Source organism: Scyliorhinus torazame, chromosome 13 (assembly GCF_047496885.1).
Source record: "Scyliorhinus torazame isolate Kashiwa2021f chromosome 13, sScyTor2.1, whole genome shotgun sequence".
Taxonomy (NCBI): Eukaryota; Metazoa; Chordata; class Chondrichthyes; order Carcharhiniformes; family Scyliorhinidae; genus Scyliorhinus; species Scyliorhinus torazame.
This window is the reverse complement of record NC_092719.1, coordinates 28,793,762-28,813,217: the sequence shown is the minus strand read 5'-3', so window position 1 is coordinate 28,813,217 and position 19,456 is coordinate 28,793,762. Positions and strand designations below refer to the sequence as shown.

General features: G+C 58.0%; 1 protein-coding gene across 1 annotated transcript in view; it reads left to right on the top strand.

Moving 5' to 3' along the window:
- The window catches only part of cimap1b (ciliary microtubule associated protein 1B), an 87,663-nt gene that overhangs the window by 59,544 nt on the left and 8,663 nt on the right, over nucleotides 1-19,456 (top strand). Inside the window, exon 5 of the mRNA XM_072470865.1 lies at nucleotides 18,376-18,497. Coding sequence (XP_072326966.1) covers nucleotides 18,376-18,497 — 122 coding nt within the window. The remainder of the gene's footprint in view (nucleotides 1-18,375; nucleotides 18,498-19,456) is intronic.

The window sequence follows — 19,456 nt, the reverse complement described above, 5'->3', positions numbered from 1 at the left end:
TGTCATTCACCGCCAGTCCCTGTCACTCACCCTCACTCCCTCAGTGCCTGTCAATCACCCTCACTCCCTCAGTGCCTGTCAATCACCCTCGGTCCCTGTCACTCACCCTCACCCCCTCCGTCCCTGTCACTCACATTCACTCTCTGTCACTTATCCTTATTCCCTCAAACTCACTCAATCCATGGCACTGACCCTCACTCCCTCAGTCCCCGTCACTCATCCTGACGCCCTTTCTCTCAGACTCTCTCTCAGTCCCTGTCACTTACACTCCCTCAGTCCTCATCACTCCCTCATTTCCTGTCACTCCCTCAGTCCCCATCACTCCCTCAATCCCTGTCACTCTCCCTCACTCCCTGTCACTCACACTCACTCCCTCACTCCCCGCCACTCACTCCCTCAGTCTGCAACTCACACTCTCTCAGTCCCCATCACTCCCTCAGTCTCTGTCACGCCTTCAGTCCATGTCACTCCCTCAATCCCCGTCACTCCCTCAGTCCCCATTACTCCCTCAGTCCCCATTACTCCCTCAGTCCCTGTCACTCCCTCAGTCCCTGTCACTCCCTCAGTCCCTGTCACTCCCTCAGTCCCTGTCACTCCTTCAATCCCTGTCACTCCTTCAATCCCTGTCACTCCCTCACTCCCTGTCACTCCTTCAGTCCCTGTCACTCTCCCTCACTCCCTGTCACTCACACTCACTCCCTCACTCCCCGCCACTCACTCCCTCAGTCTGCAACTCACACTCTCTCAGTCCCCATCACCCCCTCAATCCCCGTCACTCCCTCAGTCCCTGTCACTCCCTCAGTCCCTGTCACTCCCTCAGTCCCTGTCACTCCCTCAATCCCTGTCACTCCCTCAATCGCCATCACTCCCTCAATTCCATCACTCTTTCAGTCCCTATCACTCCCTCAGTCCCCATCACTCCCTCAGTCCTCATCACTCCCTCAGTCCCTGTCACTCCCTCAGTCCCTGTCGTCCCTTCATCCCTGTCACTCACCCTCACTCTCTGTCACTGACTCTTATTCCCTCAGCCCCTGTCACTCAATCTCACTGAATCCCTGTCACTCACTGTCAGTCCCTGTGACTCACCCTCACTCCCTCAGTAACTGTCAATCAATCTCGGTCCCTGTCACTCACCCTCACCCCCTCCGTCCCTGTCACTCACCATCACTCTCTGTCACTCACCCTAACTCCCTCAAACTCATTCAATCCATGTCACTCACCCTTACTCCCCAACACTCCCTTCTTCCTGATCACTCGCACATCCCTATCACCCCCTCAGTCGCTGTTACTCCCTCAGTCCCTATCACTCGCCCATCCCTCTCACTCCCTCAGTCCCTATCTCTCCCTCAGTCCCTATCACTCGCTCATCCCTATCACTCCCTCAGTCCATATCACTCCCTCAGTCCCTATCATTCCCTCAGTCCCTATCACTCCCTCAGTCCCCATCACTCCCTCAGTCCCCATCACTCCCTCAGTCCCCGTCACTCCCTCAGTCCCCGTCACTCCCTCAGTCCCCGTCACTCCCTCAGTCCCCGTCACTCCCTCAGTCCCCGTCACTCCCTCAGTCCCCGTCACTCCCTCAGTCCCCGTCACTCCCTCAGTCCCCGTCACGCCCTCAGTCCCCGTCACTCCCTCAGTCCCCGTCACTCCCTCAGTCCCCGTCACTCCCTCAGTCCCCGCCACTCCCTCAGTCCCTGTCACTCCCTCAGTCCCTGTCACTCCCTCAGACCTCATCACTATATCAGCCCCTGTCACTCAATCTCACTGAATCCCTGTCACTCACTGTCAGTCCCTGTCACTCATCCTCACTCCCTCAGTGACTGTCAATCAACCACGGTCCTTGTCACTCACCCTCACCCCCTCCGTCCCTGTCACTCACCCTCACTCCCTCAGTGACTGTCAATCACCCTCGGGCCCTGTCACTCACACTCACCCCCTCGGTCCCTGTCACTCACCCTCACCCCCTCCGTCCCTGTCACTCACCATCACTCTCTGTCACTCACCCTTACTCCCTCAAACTCACTCAATCTATGTCACTTGCCCTTACTCCCCAACACTCCCTTCGTCCCTATCACTCGCACATCCCTATCACCCCCTCATTCGCTGTGACTCCCTCAGTCCCTGTCACTCACCCTCACTCTCTGTCACTGATTCTTACTCCCTCAGTCCCTATCACTCGCCCATCCCTCTCACTCCCTCAGTCCCTATCACTCCCTCAGTCCCTATCACTCCCTCAGTCCCAATCACTCCCTCAGTCCCAATCACTCCCTCAGTCCCAATCACTCCCTCAGTCCCCGTCACTCCCTCAGTCCCTGTCACTCCCTCAGTCCCCGTCACTCCCTCAGTCCCCGTCACTCCCTCAGTCCCCGTCACTCCCTCAGTCCCCGTCACTCCCTCAGTCCCCGTCACTCCCTCAGTCCCAATCACTCCCTCAGTCCCCGTCACTCCCTCAGTCCCCGTCATTCCCTCAGTCCCTGTCATTCCCTCAGTCCCCGTCACTCCCTCAATCCCCGTCACTCCCTCAGTCCCCGTCACTCCCTCAGTCTCTGTCACTCCCTCAGTTCCCATCACTCCCTCAGTCCCTGTCACTCCCGCAGTTCCTGTCGTTTCCTTCGTCCCTGTCACTCACCCTCAATCTCTGTCACTCACTCTTACTCCCTCAGTCCCTATCACTCGCCCATCCCTATCACTCCCTCAGTCCCTATCACTCCCTCAGTCCCTATCACTCCCTCAGTCCCTATCACTCCCTCAGTCCCTATCACTCCCTCAGTCCCTATCACTCCCTCAGTCCCTATCACTCCCTCAGTCCCTGTCACTCCCTCAGCCCCTGTCACTCCCTCAGTCCCTGTCACTCCCTCAGTCCCCGTCTCTCCCTCAGTCCCCGTCTCTCCCTCAGTCTCCGTCACTCCCTCAGTCCCCGCCACTCACTCACTCAGTCTGCAACTCACACTCTCTCAGTCCCCATCACTCCCCCACTCCCCATCACTCCCTCAGTCCCTGTCACTCCCTCAGTCCCTGTCACTCCCTCAGTCCCTGTCATTCCCTCAGTTCCCATCACTCCCTCAGTCCCTGTCACTCCCCCAGTCCCTGTCACTCCCTCAGTTCCCATCACGCCCTCAGTCCCTGTCACTCCCCCAGTCCCTGTCACTCCCTCAGTCCCTGTCACTCCCTCAGTCCCTGTCACTCCCTCAGTCCCTGTCACTCCCTCAGTTCCCATCACGCCCTCAGTCCCTGTCACTCCCTCAGTTCCTGTCGCTTCCTTCGTCCCTGTCACTCACCCTCAATCTCTGTCACTGACTCTTACTCCCTCAGTCCCTGTCACTCGCCCATCCCTATCACTCCCTCAGTCCCGATCACTCCCTCAGTCCCTATCACTTGCCCATCCCTATCACTCCCTCAGTCCCTATCACTCCCTCAGTCCCTATCACTCCCTCAGTCCCCATCACTCCCTCAGTCCCTGTCACTCTCTCAGTCCCTATCACTCCCTCAGTCCCCATCACTCCCTCAGTCCCTGTCACTCTCTCAGTCCCTGTCACTCCCTCAGTCCTTGTCACTCCCTCAGTCCCCGTCACTCCCTCAGTCCCTATCGCTCCCTCAGTCCCCATCACTCCCTCAGTCCCCATCACTCCCTCAGTCCCCATCACTCCCTCAGTCCCTGTCACTCCCTCAGTCCCTGTCATTCCCTCAGTCCCTGTCACTCCCTCAGTCCCCATCACTACCTCAGTTCCCATCACACCCTCAGTCCCTGTCACTCCCTCAGTTCCTGTCGCCCCCTTCGTCCCTGTCACTCACCCTCACTCTCTGTCACTGACTCTTACTCCCTCAGTCCCTCTCACTCAACCTCACTCAATCCCTGTCACTCACCGTCAGTCCCTATCACTCACCCTCACTCCCTCAGTGATTGTCAATCACCCTCGGGCCCTGTCACTCACACTCACCCCCTCGGTCCCTGTCACTCACCCTCACTCCCTCAGTGCCTGTCAATCACCCTCAGTCCCTGTCACTCACCCTCACTCCCTCAGTGCCTGTCACTCACCCTCACTCCCTCAGTGCCTGTCAATCACCCTCAGTCCCTGTCACTCACCCTCACCCCCTCCGTCCCTGTCACTCACATTCACTCTCTGTCATTTACCCTTATTCCCTCAACCTCACTCAATCCATGGCACTGACCCTCACTCCCTCAGTCCCCGTCACTCATCCTGACTCGCTGCCTCTCAGACTCTCTCTCAGTCCCTGTCATTTACACTCCCTCAGTCCTCATCACTCCCTCAGTCCCCGTCACTCCCTCAGTCCCTGTCACTCCCTCAGTCCCCGTCACTCCCTCAGTCCCCGTCACTCCCTCAGTCCCTGTCACTCCCTCAGTCCCCGTCACTCCCTCAGTCCCCATCACTCCCTTAATCCCTGTCAGTCTCCCTCACTCCCTGTCACTCACTCCCTCAGTCTGCAACTCACACTCTCTCAGTCCCCATCACTCCCTCAGTCCCTGTCACTCCCCCAGTCCCTGTCACTCCCTCAATCGCCATCTCTCCCTCAATTCCCGTCACTCCCTCAGTCCCTGTCACTCCCTCAATCGCCATCTCTCCCTCAATTCCCATCACTCCCTCAGTCCCTGTCATTCCTTCAGTCCCTGTCACTCCCTCAGTCCCTGTCACTCCCTCAGTCCCTGTCACTCCCTCAGTCCCAGTCACTCCCTCAGTCCCCGTCACTCCCTCAGTCCCCGTCACTCCCTCAGTCCCCGTCACTCCCTCAGTCCCCGTCACTCCCTCAGTCCCCGTCACTCCCTCAGTCCCCGTCACTCCTTCAGTCCCCGTCACTCCCTCATCCCTGTCACTCCCTCAGTCCCTGTCACTCCCTCAGTCCCTGTCACTCCCTCAGTCCCTGTCACTCCCTCAGTCCCTGTCACTCCCTCAGTCCCCGTCACTCCCTCAGTCCCCGTCACTCCCTCAGTCCCCGTCATTCCCTCAGTCCCCGTCACTCCCTCAGTCCCCGTCACTCCGTCAATCCCCGTCACTCCCTCAATCGCCATCAGTCCCTCAATTCCCATCACTCCCTCAGCCCTCATCACCCCCTCAGTCCTCATCACTCCCTCAGTCCCTGTCACTCCCTCAGTCCCTATCACTCCCTCAATCCCTGTCACTCTCCCACACTCCCTGTCACTCACACTCACTCCCTCACTCCCCGCCACTCACTCCCTCAGTCTGCAACTCACACTCTCTCAGTCCCCATCACTCCCTCAGTCCCTGTCACTCCCTCAGTCCCTGTCACTCCCTCAGTCCCTGTCACTCCCTCAGTCCCTGTCATTCCCTCAGTCCCTGTCACTCCCTCAGTCCCCGTCACTCCCTCAGTCCCTGTCACTCCCTCAGTCCCTGTCACTCCCTCAGTCCCTGTCACTCCCTCAGTCCCTGTCACTCCCCCAGTCCCTGTCACTCACTCAATCGCCATCTCTCCCTCAATTCCCGTCACTCCCTCAATCCCTGTCACTCCCTCAATCGCCATCTCTCCCTCAATTCCCATCACTCCCTCAGTCCCTGTCACTCCCTCAGTCCCTGTCACTCCCTCAGTCCCCAGCACTCCCTCAGTCACTGTCACACCCTCAGTCCCTGTCCCTCCCTCAGTCCCCGTAACTCCCTCAATCCCTGTCACTCCCTCAGTCCCCAGCACTCCCTCAGTCGCTGTCACACCCTCAGTCCCTGTCCCTCCCTCAGTCCCCGTAACTCCCTCAATCCCTGTCACTCCCTCAATCGCCATCACTCTCTTTGTCCCTGTCACTCCCTCAGTCCCCGTCACTCCCTCAGTCCCCGTCACTCCCTCAGTCCCTGTCACTCCCTCAGTCCCCATCACTACCTCAGTTCCCATCACACCCTCAGTCCCTGTCACTCCCTCAGTTCCTGTCGCCCCCTTCGTCCCTGTCACTCACCCTCACTCTCTGTCACTGACTCTTACTCCCTCAGTCCCTCTCACTCAACCTCACTCAATCCCTGTCACTCACCGTCAGTCCCTATCACTCACCCTCACTCCCTCAGTGATTGTCAATCACCCTCGGGCCCTGTCACTCACACTCACCCCCTCGGTCCCTGTCACTCACCCTCACTCCATCAGTGCCTGTCAATCACCCTCAGTCCCTGTCACTCACCCTCACCCCCTCCGTCCCTGTCACTCACATTCACTCTCTGTCACTTATCCTTATTCCCTCAACCTCACTCAATCCATGGCACTGACCCTCACTCCCTCAGTCCCCGTCACTCATCCTGACTCCCTGCCTCTCAGACTCTCTCTCAGTCCCTGTCATTTACACTCCCTCAGTCCTCATCACTCCCTCAGTCCCCGTCACTCCCTCAGTCCCCGTCACTCCCTCAGTCCCTGTCACTCACCCTCACTCTCTGTCACTGATTCTTACTCCCTCAGTCCCTATCACTCGCCCATCCCTCTCACTCCCTCAGTCCCTATCTCTCCCTCAGTCCCTATCACTCGCCCATCCCTATCACTCCCTCAGTCCCTATCACTCCCTCAGTCCCTATCATTCCCTCAGTCCTTATCACTCCCTCAGTCCCCATCACTCCCTCAGTCCCCATCACTCCCTCAGTCCCCGTCACTCCCTCAGTCCCCGTCACTCCCTCAGTCCCCGTCACTCCCTCAGTCCCCGTCACTCCCTCAGTCCCCGTCACTCCCTCAGTCCCCGTCACTCCCTCAGTCCCCGTCACTCCCTCAGTCACTGTCACTCCCTCAGTCCCCGTCACTCCCTCAGTCCCCGTCACTCCCTCAGTCCCCGTCACTCCCTCAGTCCCCGTCACTCCATTAGTCCCCGTCACTCCCTCAGTCCCCGTCACTCCCTCAGTCCCCGTCACTTCCTCAGTCCCCGTCACTCCCTCAGTCCCTGTCACTCCCTCAGTCCCTGTCACTCCCTCAGTCCTCATCACTATATCAGCCCCTGTCACTCAATCTCACTGAATCCCTGTCACTCACTGTCAGTCCCTGTCACTCACCCTCACTCCCTCAGTGACTGTCAATCAACCACGGTCCCTGTCACTCACCCTCACCCCCTCCGTCCCTGTCACTCACCCTCACTCCCTCCGTGACTGTCAATCACCCTCGGGCCCTGTCACTGACACTCAAGCCCTCGGTCCCTGTCACTCACCCTCACTCTCTGTCACTCACCCTTACTCCCTCAAACTCACTCAATCTATGTCACTCGCCCTTATTCTCCAACACTCCCTTCGTCCCTATCACTCGCACATCCCCATCGCCCCCTCATTCGCTGTGACTCCCTCAGTCCCTGTCACTCACCCTCACTCTCTGTCACTGATTCTCACTCCCTCAGTCCCTATCACTCGCCCATCCCTCTCACTCCCTCAGTCCCTATCACTCCCTCAGTCCCTATCACTCCCTCAGTCCCAATCACTCCCTCAGTCCCAATCACTCCCTCAGTCCCCGTCACTCCCTCAGTCCCCGTCACTCCCTCAGTCCCCGTCACTCCCTCAGTCCCCGTCACTCCCTCAGTCCCCGTCACTCCCTCAGTCCCCGTCACTCCCTCAGTCCCCGTCATGCCCTCAGTCCCTGTCACTCGCTCAGTCCCTGTCACTCGTTCAGTCCCTGTCATTCCCTCAGTCCCCGTCACTCCCTCAATCCCCGTCACTCCCTCAGTCCCCGTCACTCCCTCAGTCCCTGTCACTCCCTCAGTTCCCATCACGCCCTCAGTCCCTGTCACTCCCGCAGTTCCTGTCGCTTCCTTCGTCCCTGTCACTCACCCTCAATCTCTGTCACTGAGTCTTACTCCTTCAGTCCCTATCACTCGCCCATCCCTATCACTCCCTCAGTCCCTGTCACTCCCTCAGTCCCTGTCACTCCCTCAGTCCCCGTCACTCCCTCAGTCCCCGTCTCTCCCTCAGTCCCCGTCACTCCCTCAGTCCCTGTCACTCCCTCAGTTCCCATCACGCCCTCAGTCCCTGTCACTCCCGCAGTTCCTGTCGCTTCCTTCGTCCCTGTCACTCACCCTCAATCTCTGTCACTGAGTCTTACTCCTTCAGTCCCTATCACTCGCCCATCCCTATCACTCCCTCAGTCCCTGTCACTCCCTCAGTCCCTGTCACTCCCTCAGTCCCCGTCACTCCCTCAGTCCCCGTCTCTCCCTCAGTCCCCGTCACTCCCTCAGTCCCCGTCACTCCCTCAGTCCCCGTCACTCCCTCAGTCCCCGTCACTCCCTCAGTCTCTGTCACTCTCTCAGTCCCTGTCACTCTCTCAGTCCCTGTCACTCCCTCAGTCCTTGTCACTTCCTCAGTCCCCGTCACTCCCTCAGTCCCTGTCGCTCCCTCAGTCCCCGTCACTCCGTCAGTCCCTGTCACTCCCTCAGTCCCTGTCACTCCCTCAGTCCCCGTCACTACCTCAGTTCCCATCACACCCCCTGTCCCTGTCACTCCCTCAGTTCCTGTCGCTCCCTTCGTCCCTGTCACTCACCCTCACTCTCTGTCACTGACTCTTACTCCCTCAGTCCCTCTCACTCAACCTCACTCAATCCCTGTCACTCACCGTCAGTCCCTATCACTCACCCTCACTCCCTCAGTGATTGTCAATCACCCTCCGGCCCTGTCACTCACACTCACCCCCTCGGTCCCTGTCACTCACCCTCACTCCCTCAGTGCCTGTCAATCACCCTCGGTCCCTGTCACTCACCCTCTCCCCCTCCGTCCCTGTCACTCACCCTCACTCCCTCAGTGCCTGTCAATCACCCTCGGTCCCTGTCACTCACCCTCTCACCCTCCGTCCCTGTCACTCACATTCACTCTCTGTCATTTACCCTTATTCCCTCAACCTCACTCAATCCATGGCACTGACCCTCACTCCCTCAGTCCCCGTCACTCATCCTGACTCCCTGCCTCTCAGACTCTCTCTCAGTCCCTGTCATTTACACCCCCTCAGTCCTCATCACTCCCTCATTTCCTGTCACTCCCTCAGTCCCCATCACTCCCTCAATCCCTGTCACTCTCCCTCACTCCCTGTCACTCACACTCACTCCCTCACTCCCCGCCACTCACTCCCTCAGTCTGCAACTCACACTCTCTCAGTCCCCATCACTCCCTCAGTCTCTGTCACTCCCTCAGTCCCTGTCACTCCCTCAGTCCCTGTCACTCCCTCAGTCCCTGTCACTCCCTCAGTTCCCATCACTCCCTCAGTCCCCGTCACTCCCTCAGTCCCCATCACTCCCTCAGTCCCTGTCACTCCCTCAGTCCCTGTCACTCCCTCAGTTCCCATCACTCCCTCAGTCCCTGTCACTCCCTCAGTTCCCGTCACTCCCTCAGTCCCTGTCACTCCCTCAGTCCCTGTCACTCCCTCAGTTCCCATCACTCCCTCAGTCCCTGTCACTCCCTCAGTTCCCATCACGCCCTCAGTCCCTGTCACTCCCTCAGTTCCTGTCGCTTCCTTCGTCCATGTCACTCACCCTCAATCTCTGTCACTGACTCTTACTCCCTCAGTCCCTATCACTCGCCCATCCCTATCACTCCCTCAGTCCCTATCACTCCCTCAGTCCCTATCACTTGCCCATCCCTATCACTCCCTCAGTCCCTATCACTCCCTCAGTCCCTATCACTCCCTCAGTCCCCATCACTCCCTCAGTCCCTGTCACTCTCTCAGTCCCTATCACTCCCTCAGTCCCCATCACTCCCTCAGTCCCTGTCACTCTTCCAGTCCCTGTCACTCTCTCAGTCCCTGTCACTCCCTCAGTCCTTGTCACTCCCTCAGTCCCCGTCACTCCCTCAGTCCCTATCGCTCCCTCAGTCCCCATCACTCCCTCAGTCCCCATCACTCCCTCAGTCCCCATCACTCCCTCAGTCCCTGTCACTCCCTCAGTCCCTGTCATTCCCTCAGTCCCTGTCACTCCCTCAGTCCCCATCACTACCTCAGTTCCCATCACACCCTCAGTCCCTGTCACTCCCTCAGTTCCTGTCGCCCCCTTCGTCCCTGTCACTCACCCTCACTCTCTGTCACTGACTCTTACTCCCTCAGTCCCTCTCACTCAACCTCACTCAATCCCTGTCACTCACCGTCAGTCCCTATCACTCACCCTCACTCCCTCAGTGATTGTCAATCACCCTCGGGCCCTGTCACTCACACTCACCCCCTCGGTCCCTGTCACTCACCCTCACTCCCTCAGTGCCTGTCAATCACCCTCAGTCCCTGTCACTCACCCTCACCCCCTCCGTCCCTGTCACTCACATTCACTCTCTGTCATTTACCCTTATTCCCTCAAACTCACTCAATCCATGGCACTGACCCTCACTCCCTCAGTCCCCGTCACTCATCCTGACTCGCTGCCTCTCAGACTCTCTCTCAGTCCCTGTCATTTACACTCCCTCAGTCCTCATCACTCCCTCAGTCCCCGTCACTCCCTCAGTCCCTGTCACTCCCTCAGTCCCCGTCACTCCCTCAGTCCCCGTCACTCCCTTAATCCCTGTCACTCCCTCAGTCCCCATCACTCCCTTAATCCCTGTCACTCTCTCAGTCCCTGTCACTCCCTCAGTCCCCGTCACTCCCTCAGTCCCCATCACTCCCTTAATCCCTGTCAGTCTCCCTCACTCCCTGTCACTCACTCCCTCAGTCTGCAACTCACACTCTCTCAGTCCCCATCACTCCCTCAGTCCCCGTCACTCCCTCAGTCCCTGTCACTCCCTCAGTCCCCGTCACTCCCTCAGTCCCCATCACTCCCTTAATCCCTGTCAGTCTCCCTCACTCCCTGTCACTCACTCCCTCAGTCTGCAACTCACACTCTCTCAGTCCCCATCACTCCCTCAGTCCCTGTCACTCCCCCAGTCCCTGTCACTCCCTCAATCGCCATCTCTCCCTCAATTCCCATCACTCCCTCAGTCCCTGTCATTCCTTCAGTCCCAGTCACTCCCTCAGTCCCCGTCACTCCCTCAGTCCCCGTCACTCCCTCAGTCCCCGTCACTCCCTCAGTCCCCGTCACTCCCTCAGTCCCCGTCACTCCCTCAGTCCCCGTCACTCCTTCAGTCCCCGTCACTCCCTCATCCCTGTCACTCCCTCAGTCCCTGTCACTCCCTCAGTCCCTGTCACTCCCTCAGTCCCTGTCACTCCCTCAGTCCCTGTCACTCCCTCAGTCCCCGTCACTCCCTCAGTCCCCGTCACTCCCTCAGTCCCCGTCATTCCCTCAGTCCCCGTCACTCCCTCAGTCCCCGTCACTCCGTCAATCCCCGTCACTCCCTCAATCGCCATCAGTCCCTCAATTCCCATCACTCCCTCAGCCCTCATCACTCCCTCAGTCCTCATCACTCCCTCAGTCCCTGTCACTCCCTCAGTCCCTATCACTCCCTCAATCCCTGTCACTCTCCCACACTCCCTGTCACTCACACTCACTCCCTCACTCCCCGCCACTCACTCCCTCAGTCTGCAACTCACACTCTCTCAGTCCCCATCACTCCCTCAGTCCCTGTCACTCCCTCAGTCCCTGTCACTCCCTCAGTCCCTGTCACTCCCTCAGTCCCTGTCATTCCCTCAGTCCCTGTCACTCCCTCAGTCCCCGTCACTCCCTCAGTCCCTGTCACTCCCTCAGTCCCTGTCACTCCCTCAGTCCCTGTCACTCCCTCAGTCCCTGTCACTCCCCCAGTCCCTGTCACTCACTCAATCGCCATCTCTCCCTCAATTCCCGTCACTCCCTCAGTCCCCGTCACTCCCTCAGTCCCCGTCACTCCCTCAGTCCCTGTCACGCCCTCAGTCCCCATCACTACCTCAGTTCCCATCACACCCTCAGTCCCTGTCACTCCCTCAGTTCCTGTCGCCCCCTTCGTCCCTGTCACTCACCCTCACTCTCTGTCACTGACTCTTACTCCCTCAGTCCCTCTCACTCAACCTCACTCAATCCCTGTCACTCACCGTCAGTCCCTATCACTCACCCTCACTCCCTCAGTGATTGTCAATCACCCTCGGGCCCTGTCACTCACACTCACCCCCTCGGTCCCTGTCACTCACCCTCACTCCCTCAGTGCCTGTCAATCACCCTCAGTCCCTGTCACTCACCCTCACCCCCTCCGTCCCTGTCACTCACATTCACTCTCTGTCATTTACCCTTATTCCCTCAAACTCACTCAATCCATGGCACTGACCCTCACTCCCTCAGTCCCCGTCACTCATCCTGACTCCCTGCCTCTCAGACTCTCTCTCAGTCCCTGTCATTTACACTCCCTCAGTCCTCATCACTCCCTCAGTCTCTGTCACTCCCTCAGTCCTCATCACTCCCTCAGTCCCCGTCACTCCCTCAGTCCCTGTCACTCCCTCAGTCCCCGTCACTCCCTCAGTCCCCATCACTCCCTTAATCCCTGTCAGTCTCCCTCACTCCCTGTCACTCACTCCCTCAGTCTGCAACTCACACTCTCTCAGTCCCCATCACCCCCTCAGTCCCTGTCACTCCCCCAGTCCCTGTCACTCCCTCAATCGCCATCTCTCCCTCAATTCCCATCACTCCCTCAGTCCCTGTCATTCCTTCAGTCCCTGTCACTCCCTCATCCCTGTCACTCCCTCAGTCCCTGTCACTCCCTCAGTCCCTGTCACTCCCTCAGTCCCTGTCACTCCCTCAGTCGCCGTCACTCCCTCAGTCCCCGTCACTCCCTCAGTCCCCGTCACTCCCTCAGTCCCCGTCACTCCCTCAGTCCCCGTCACTCCGTCAATCCCCGTCACTCCCTCAATCGCCATCAGTCCCTCAATTCCCATCACTCCCTCAGCCCTCATCACTCCCTCAGTCCTCATCACTCCCTCAGTCCCTGTCACTCCCTCAGTCCCTATCACTCCCTCAATCCCTGTCACTCTCCCACACTCCCTGTCACTCACACTCACTCCCTCACTCCCCGCCACTCACTCCCTCAGTCTGCAACTCACACTCTCTCAGTCCCCATCACTCCCTCAGTCCCTGTCACTCCCTCAGTTACTGTCACTCACTCAATCACCATCTCTCCCTCAATTCCCATCACTCCCTCAGTCCCTGTCACTCCCTCAGTCCCTGTCACTCCCTCAGTCCCTGTCACTCCCTCAGTCCCTGTCACTCCCTCAGTCCCTGTCACTCCCTCAGTCCCTGTCATTTCCTCAGTCCCTGTCACTCCCTCAGTCCCCGTCACTCCCTCAGTCCCTGTCACTCCCTCAGTCCCTGTCACTCCCTCAGTCCCTGTCACTCCCTCAGCCCCTGTCACTCCCCCAGTCCCTGTCACTCACTCAATCGCCATCTCTCCCTCAATTCCCGTCACTCCCTCAATCCCTGTCACTCCCTCAATCGCCATCTCTCCCTCAATTCCCATCACTCCCTCAGTCCCTGTCACTCCCTCAGTCCCTGTCACTCCCTCAGTCCCCAGCACTCCCTCAGTCACTGTCACACCCTCAGTCCCTGTCCCTCCCTCAGTCCCCGTAACTCCCTCAATCCCTGTCACTCCCTCAATCGCCATCACTCCCTTTGTCCCTGTCACTCCCTCAGTCCCCGTCACTCCCTCAGTCCCCGTCACTCCCTCAGTCCCCGTCACTCCCTCAGTCCCCGTCACTCCCTCAGTCCCTGTCACTCTCCCACACTCCCTGTCACTCACACTCACTCCCTCACTCCCCGCCACTCACTCCCTCAGTCTGCAACTCACACTCTCTCAGTCCCCATCACTCCCTCAGTCCCTGTCACTCCCTCAGTCCCCGTCACTCCCTCAATCCCCGTCACTCCCTCAGTCCCCGTCACTCCCTCAGACCCTGTCACCCCCTCAGTCCCCGTCACTCCCTCAGTCCCTGATGGGGTGTTGGGGTAAGGCCGCAAAAAGGAGCTGCGCCAGAGGGGGCGGGGCTTGCTCAGGAAAGCACAGGCTTTTTTCCCGCGTTCGGGAAGGATGGGGGCGGGACCGGGGGGGAAGGGCAGTGCTGGAGAGGAGCGCACACTGACTGCCAAGGGTGGGGGGATTCTCACACTGGGGGGTCGATGGAATGGCGGGAGAGGCCGGGGTCAGCAGGAGTTAGCTGACTTACGGGAGTGTCATGGGGGGAGGAAAATGGCTCGATGTCGATCTAGCAGGAGGGAGGGGGGGGGGGGAAACTGGGTTGCTGCTGCATTGGCCAAAGGGGAGCTGGAAGTAGGAGAGGTGGTCGGGGCGGGGGTCCGCCACCTGGGGGACTGGAGGGTGCGGGAGGCGCGGGCACGTGGCTGGCCTAGAAAAGGAGATGGCTAGTCGGCAGGGGGGGGGGGGGGGGGCGGGGGGGGGGGCACGAGTAGCCCCCCGACCTGGCTGATAACTTGGAATGTGAGGGGCCTGAACGGGCCGGTCAACAGGGTACTCGCGCACTTAAAGGGACTGAAGGCAGACGTGGCCATGCTTCAGGAGACACATTTGAAGGTGGCAGACCAGGTCAGGTTGAGAAAGGGATGGGTAGGACAGGTATTCCACTCGGGGCTGGACGCGATGAACAGAGGGGTTGCAATACTGGTGGGGAAGCGGGTGTCGTTTGAGGCCAAGAATATTGTAGTGGATAATGGAGGTCGATATGTGATGGTGAGCGGTAGGTTGCAGGGGGTGCGGGTGGTACTGGTGAACGTATATGCCCCGAATTGGGATGATGCCGGATTTATGAAACGCATGCTAGGTCGGATTCTGGATCTGGAGGTAGGAAGCTTGATAATGGGGGGGGGGACTTTAAAACGGTGCTGGACCCAGCACTGGACCGTTCTAGGTCCAGGACGGGTAAGAGGCCGGCTGCGGCCAAGGTGCTCAGGGGGTTTATGGACCAGATGGGGGGAGTGGATCCATGGAGGTTTGCCAGGCCGCTGGCCAAGGAATTTTCCTTCTTTTACCACGTCCATAGAGCCTACTCCCGGGTAGACTTTTTCATTTTGAGTAGGGCGCTAATCCCGAAAGTGGAGGGAATGGAATATTCGGCCATAGCCATCTCTGACCACGCCCCGCACTGGGTGGAGCTGGAGTTGGGGGAGGAGAGGGACCAGCGCCCGCTGTGGCGCCTCGATGTGGGACTGTTGGCGGACGAGGGGCTGTGCGGGCAGGTGCGGGGGTGTATTGAAAGATACTTGAAGGCCAACGACAACGGGGAGGTGCAGGTGAGGGTAGTCTGGGAGGCGTTGAAGGCGGTGGTCAGGGGAGAGCTAATCTCCATTAGGGCCCACAGGTTGAAGAGAGAGGGGAGGGAGAGGGAGAGGTTGGTGGGGGAGATTTTAAGGGTGGACAGGAGGTATGCAGAGGCCCCCGAGGAGGGGCTACTTAGGGAGCGACGGAACCTCCAGACGGAATTCGACCTGTTGACCACGGGGAAAGCAGAGGCACAGTGGAGGAAAGCGCAGGGGGCGGCGTATGAGTATGGGGAGAAGGCGAGTCGGATGCTGGCACATCAGCTTCATATGAGGGAGGCAGCGAGGGAGATTGGTGGAGTTAGAGCTAGAGGGGGGAATACGGTGCAGAGTGCGGTGAGAATAAACGAGATATTTAGGGACTTCTATGGGGATCTGTACAAGTCTGAGCCCCCAGCGGGGGTGGGGGGGTGGGGGGGGGGGTGCGATGATTCCTGGATCAGCTGAGGTTCCCGAGGGTGGAGGAGGAGGAGGTGGCTGGTTTGGGGGCGCCGATTGGGCTGGGGGAGCTGGTTAAAGGATTGGGGAGCATGCAGGCGGGGAAGGCCCTGGGGCTGGATGGGTTCCCGATTGAATTTTACAGGAAATACGTGGACCTGCTGGGCCCGTTGCTAGTGAGGACTTTTAATAAGGCGAGGGAGGGGGGGGCCTTGCCCCCGACAATGTCCAGAGCGCTGATTTCTTAGATCTTGAAACGGGACAAGGATCCATTGCAATGTGGGTCGTATAGACCGATCTCGCTCCTCAATGTTGACGCTAAGTTGCTGGCGAAGGTGCTGGCTACGAGAATTGAGGACTATGTCCCGGGGGTGATTCATGAGGACCAGACGGGATTTGTGAAGGGTAGGCAGCTAAATACAAATGTGCGGAGGCTCCTCAATGTGATTATGATTCCCTCGGTGGAGTCAGAAGCGGAGGTAGTGGCAGCTATGGACGCGGAGAAGGCTTTTGATCGGGTGGAGGGGGAGTATCTTTGGGAAGTGTTACGGAGGTTTGGGTTTGGGGAGGGGTTCATCAGTTGGGTCAGGCTGCTATATAGAGCCCCAGTGGCGAGTGTGGTTACGAACCGGCGGAGGTCGGAGTACTTTCGACTGTACCGGGGGACGAGACAGGGGTGCCCCTTATCCCCCTTGTTGTTTGCATTGGCAATTGAGCCATTGGCCATGGCACTGAGGGAGTCCAGGAAATGGAGGGGATTGGTTCGGGGGGGGGGAGAGGAACACCGGGTGTCGTTGTATGTCGATGACCTGTTGTTGTATGTTGCGAATCCAGTGGAGGGGATGGCGGAGGTCATGCGGATCTTTAGGGAGTTTGGGGACTTTTCGGGGTATAAACTCAACGTAGGGAAGAGTGAGCTCTTTGTGGTGCATTCAGGGGACCAGGGAAGGGGGATAGACGAGCTACCGCTGAAGAGGGCGGAAATGAGCTTTCGGTACCTAGGGATCCAAGTTGCTAGGAGCTGGGGGGCCCTGCACAAGCTCAATTTGACGCGGTTGGTGGAGCAGATGGAGGAGGATTTTAAAAGATGGGATATGCTGCCACTCTCACTAGCGGGTAGGGTGCAGTCGGTCAAAATGACGGTCCTCCCAAGGTTCCTCTTTGTGTTCCAGTGCCTTCCCATTTTGATCCCCAAGGCCTTTTTCAAACGGGTAAGCAGGAGCATCATGGGATTTGTGTGGGCGAATAAGACCCCGAGGGTGAAGAGGGTGTTTCTGGAGCATAGCAGGGATAAGGGGGGGGGGGGGGGGGGGGGGGGGGGGGCGGGTGCTGCCGAATTTGTGTGGCTATTATTGGGCTGCCAATGTGGCGATGATCCGTAAGTGGGTAATGGAGGGAGAGGGGGTGGCGTGGAAGAGGCTAGAGATGGCGTCCTGTGTGGGCACGAGCCTGAGGGCGCGGTGACGGCACCGCTGCCGCTCTCACCGACAAGGTACACCACGAGTCTGGTGGTGGCGGTGACGTTGAAGATCTGGGTGCAGTGGATGCGACACAGGGGAGCGGTGGGAGCCTCGGTTTGGTCACCGATTCGGGAGAATCATCGGTTCGTCCCGGGAAGGAAGGATGGGGGGTTTCGGAGCTGGCATCGGGCAGGGATTAGAAGAATGGGGGACCTGTTCATCGATGGGACGTTTGCGAGCCTAGGGGCGCTGGAGGAGAGGTTTGGGCTACCCCCTGGGAAACGCTTTCAGGCACATGCAAGTGAGGACGTTTGTGAGGCGGCAGGTGAGGGAATTCCCGCTGCTTCCGGCATGTGGGATTCAGGACAGGGTGATTTCGGGTGTATGGGTTGGAGAAGGCAAGATTTCGGCGATTTACCAGGAGCTGAAGGAAGAGGAGGAGGCCTCGGTAGAGGAGTTAAAGGGCAAGTGGGAGGAGGAGCTTGGGGAGGAGATAGATGAGGCTCTGTGGGCTGATGCCCTGAGTAGGGTTAATTCTTCCTCCTCTTGCGCCAGGCTCAGCCTAATACAGTTCAAAGTTACTCACAGAGCGCATATGACGGGGGCGAGGTTGAGTAGGTTCTTGGGGTGGAGGACAGATGTGGGAGGAGCTCGGGGAGCCCGGCAAATCACGTCCATATGTTCTGGTTGGCCCGGCGCTACATGGGTTTTGGAATTGAAGCCGGGCCCCTGGAGCTGTGAGGCAACAGTGCTAACCACTGTGCCACCATGCCGCGCAAGATCCGGAAAGCATTGCCTGAAAGTGTGTTGGAAACTGTTTCAATAATAGCTTCCAAAAACGAATTGAATAAATGTGGTAGTTACCACGAGTTGGATTACATGTATTACGGCACTGCCCGTATAATAGAGGTACATGGGTAAATCCCTGCCTGCTGGCTCCGCCCAGTACGTGGCGTATAAATGTGTGTGCTCTCCGGTGCTGCAGCCATTCTGGTTCCAGCTACAGGAGGCACAACATCTTTGGTCAATAAAGCCTCGATTATTCCACTACTCTCGTCTTTGTGGTAATTGATAGTGCATCAATAAACAGAGGAACAGGAAAGATTTAGAGGGTTGTGGGGAAACAGGAGTGGATATGCGACTATTTGGAGAACTCTTTCAAAAAGCCAGCAGTGGGTGTGATGGATGAGTGGCTTGGCGCGCTGTCACATTTCATCTCTGAGAAGAACTCTCGGGGCTCAGCCCTCTGGTTAGGCATCAGTTCAGCTCCTGCTGGTTATTGCCTGAAATCCAGGGTGCCTGACCTGACCCAGCATGGGCACTGTGGGCCTCACGATTGGCTCAGCTGATCTCGGTTTACTTTTCTGCCCCCTACAGGGCCTGCCCGATACAAAGATGTGCCAGTGAACGGACCGAAAATCCCAACCCTGAGAGCAGCACCTGCCTACTCTATGTCACAGAAAACTGCATTTGGTAGCATGCTGAGTAACATTGTGAAGGTACGTGAATTCAAGCCTGGGACACCGGGTCAATGCCTATATTATCTTTTGGGGATCTGGCCTCAATTGTAACTCAACCCAGCTGGCGGAAACAATGAAAGGTTTGGGAGGCTGTGGTGGGTGCGGGGAAGCAGTTCAAACGGAGTGAGGGACTCTGCCCTTACCCCATCCTTCAGTCTGCCTGGGCCCATGTCAGGCTCCGACCTATGATTATAACCTCAGGCCTGCCTGCCTGTCTGCTGACTTCTTCACCATCAGGCTAAACCTGCTGGGAACAGCAGGCAGGGCAAGAAGAGGTCAAGTGAGCTCAGTTTTCTGAGGTTTCCTTTTGGCTCAGGAGGACACCAGGACACCTTAGACCTTCGCTGTTGGGATGCTCCCTCCTCCAGCCCGGATTGGCGGGCAGGGCCTGATGGAGTGTATTTGAGGTGCTGTGCTCCCAATGAAATGCATCAGCCAAGGACCCATCTGCTCAGGTGGATGTTAATGAACCCACAGCAACATCCAAAGAACCACTCTCAATGTTATGGTCAACATTTCTCCCTCAAACAACATCAACAAAACACAGATCAACTGGTCTTTGGTGTTTGTGGCCTTTCATTGTGCCTAAAATAGCCGTCACATTTTGCTCCATAAAACTCACTGCATTTTTAATTAATGTAAAGCAAGTTACATTCGCGCCACACAAGTGTCCGGCAATGACCATCTCCCACAAGAGAGGATCTAACCACCGCCTCTTGACATTCAATGGCATTACCATCGCTGAATCCCCCACAATCAACACCCTGGGGGTTACCATTGATCAGAAACTGAACTGGACTTTCCATATTAATACTGTGGCTACCAGGGCAGGTCAAAGGCTAGGAATCCTACAGTGAGCAATTCACCTCCTGACTCCCCAAAGCCTGTCCACCTTCTACAAGGCACAAGACAGGAGTGTAATGGAATACTCACCACTT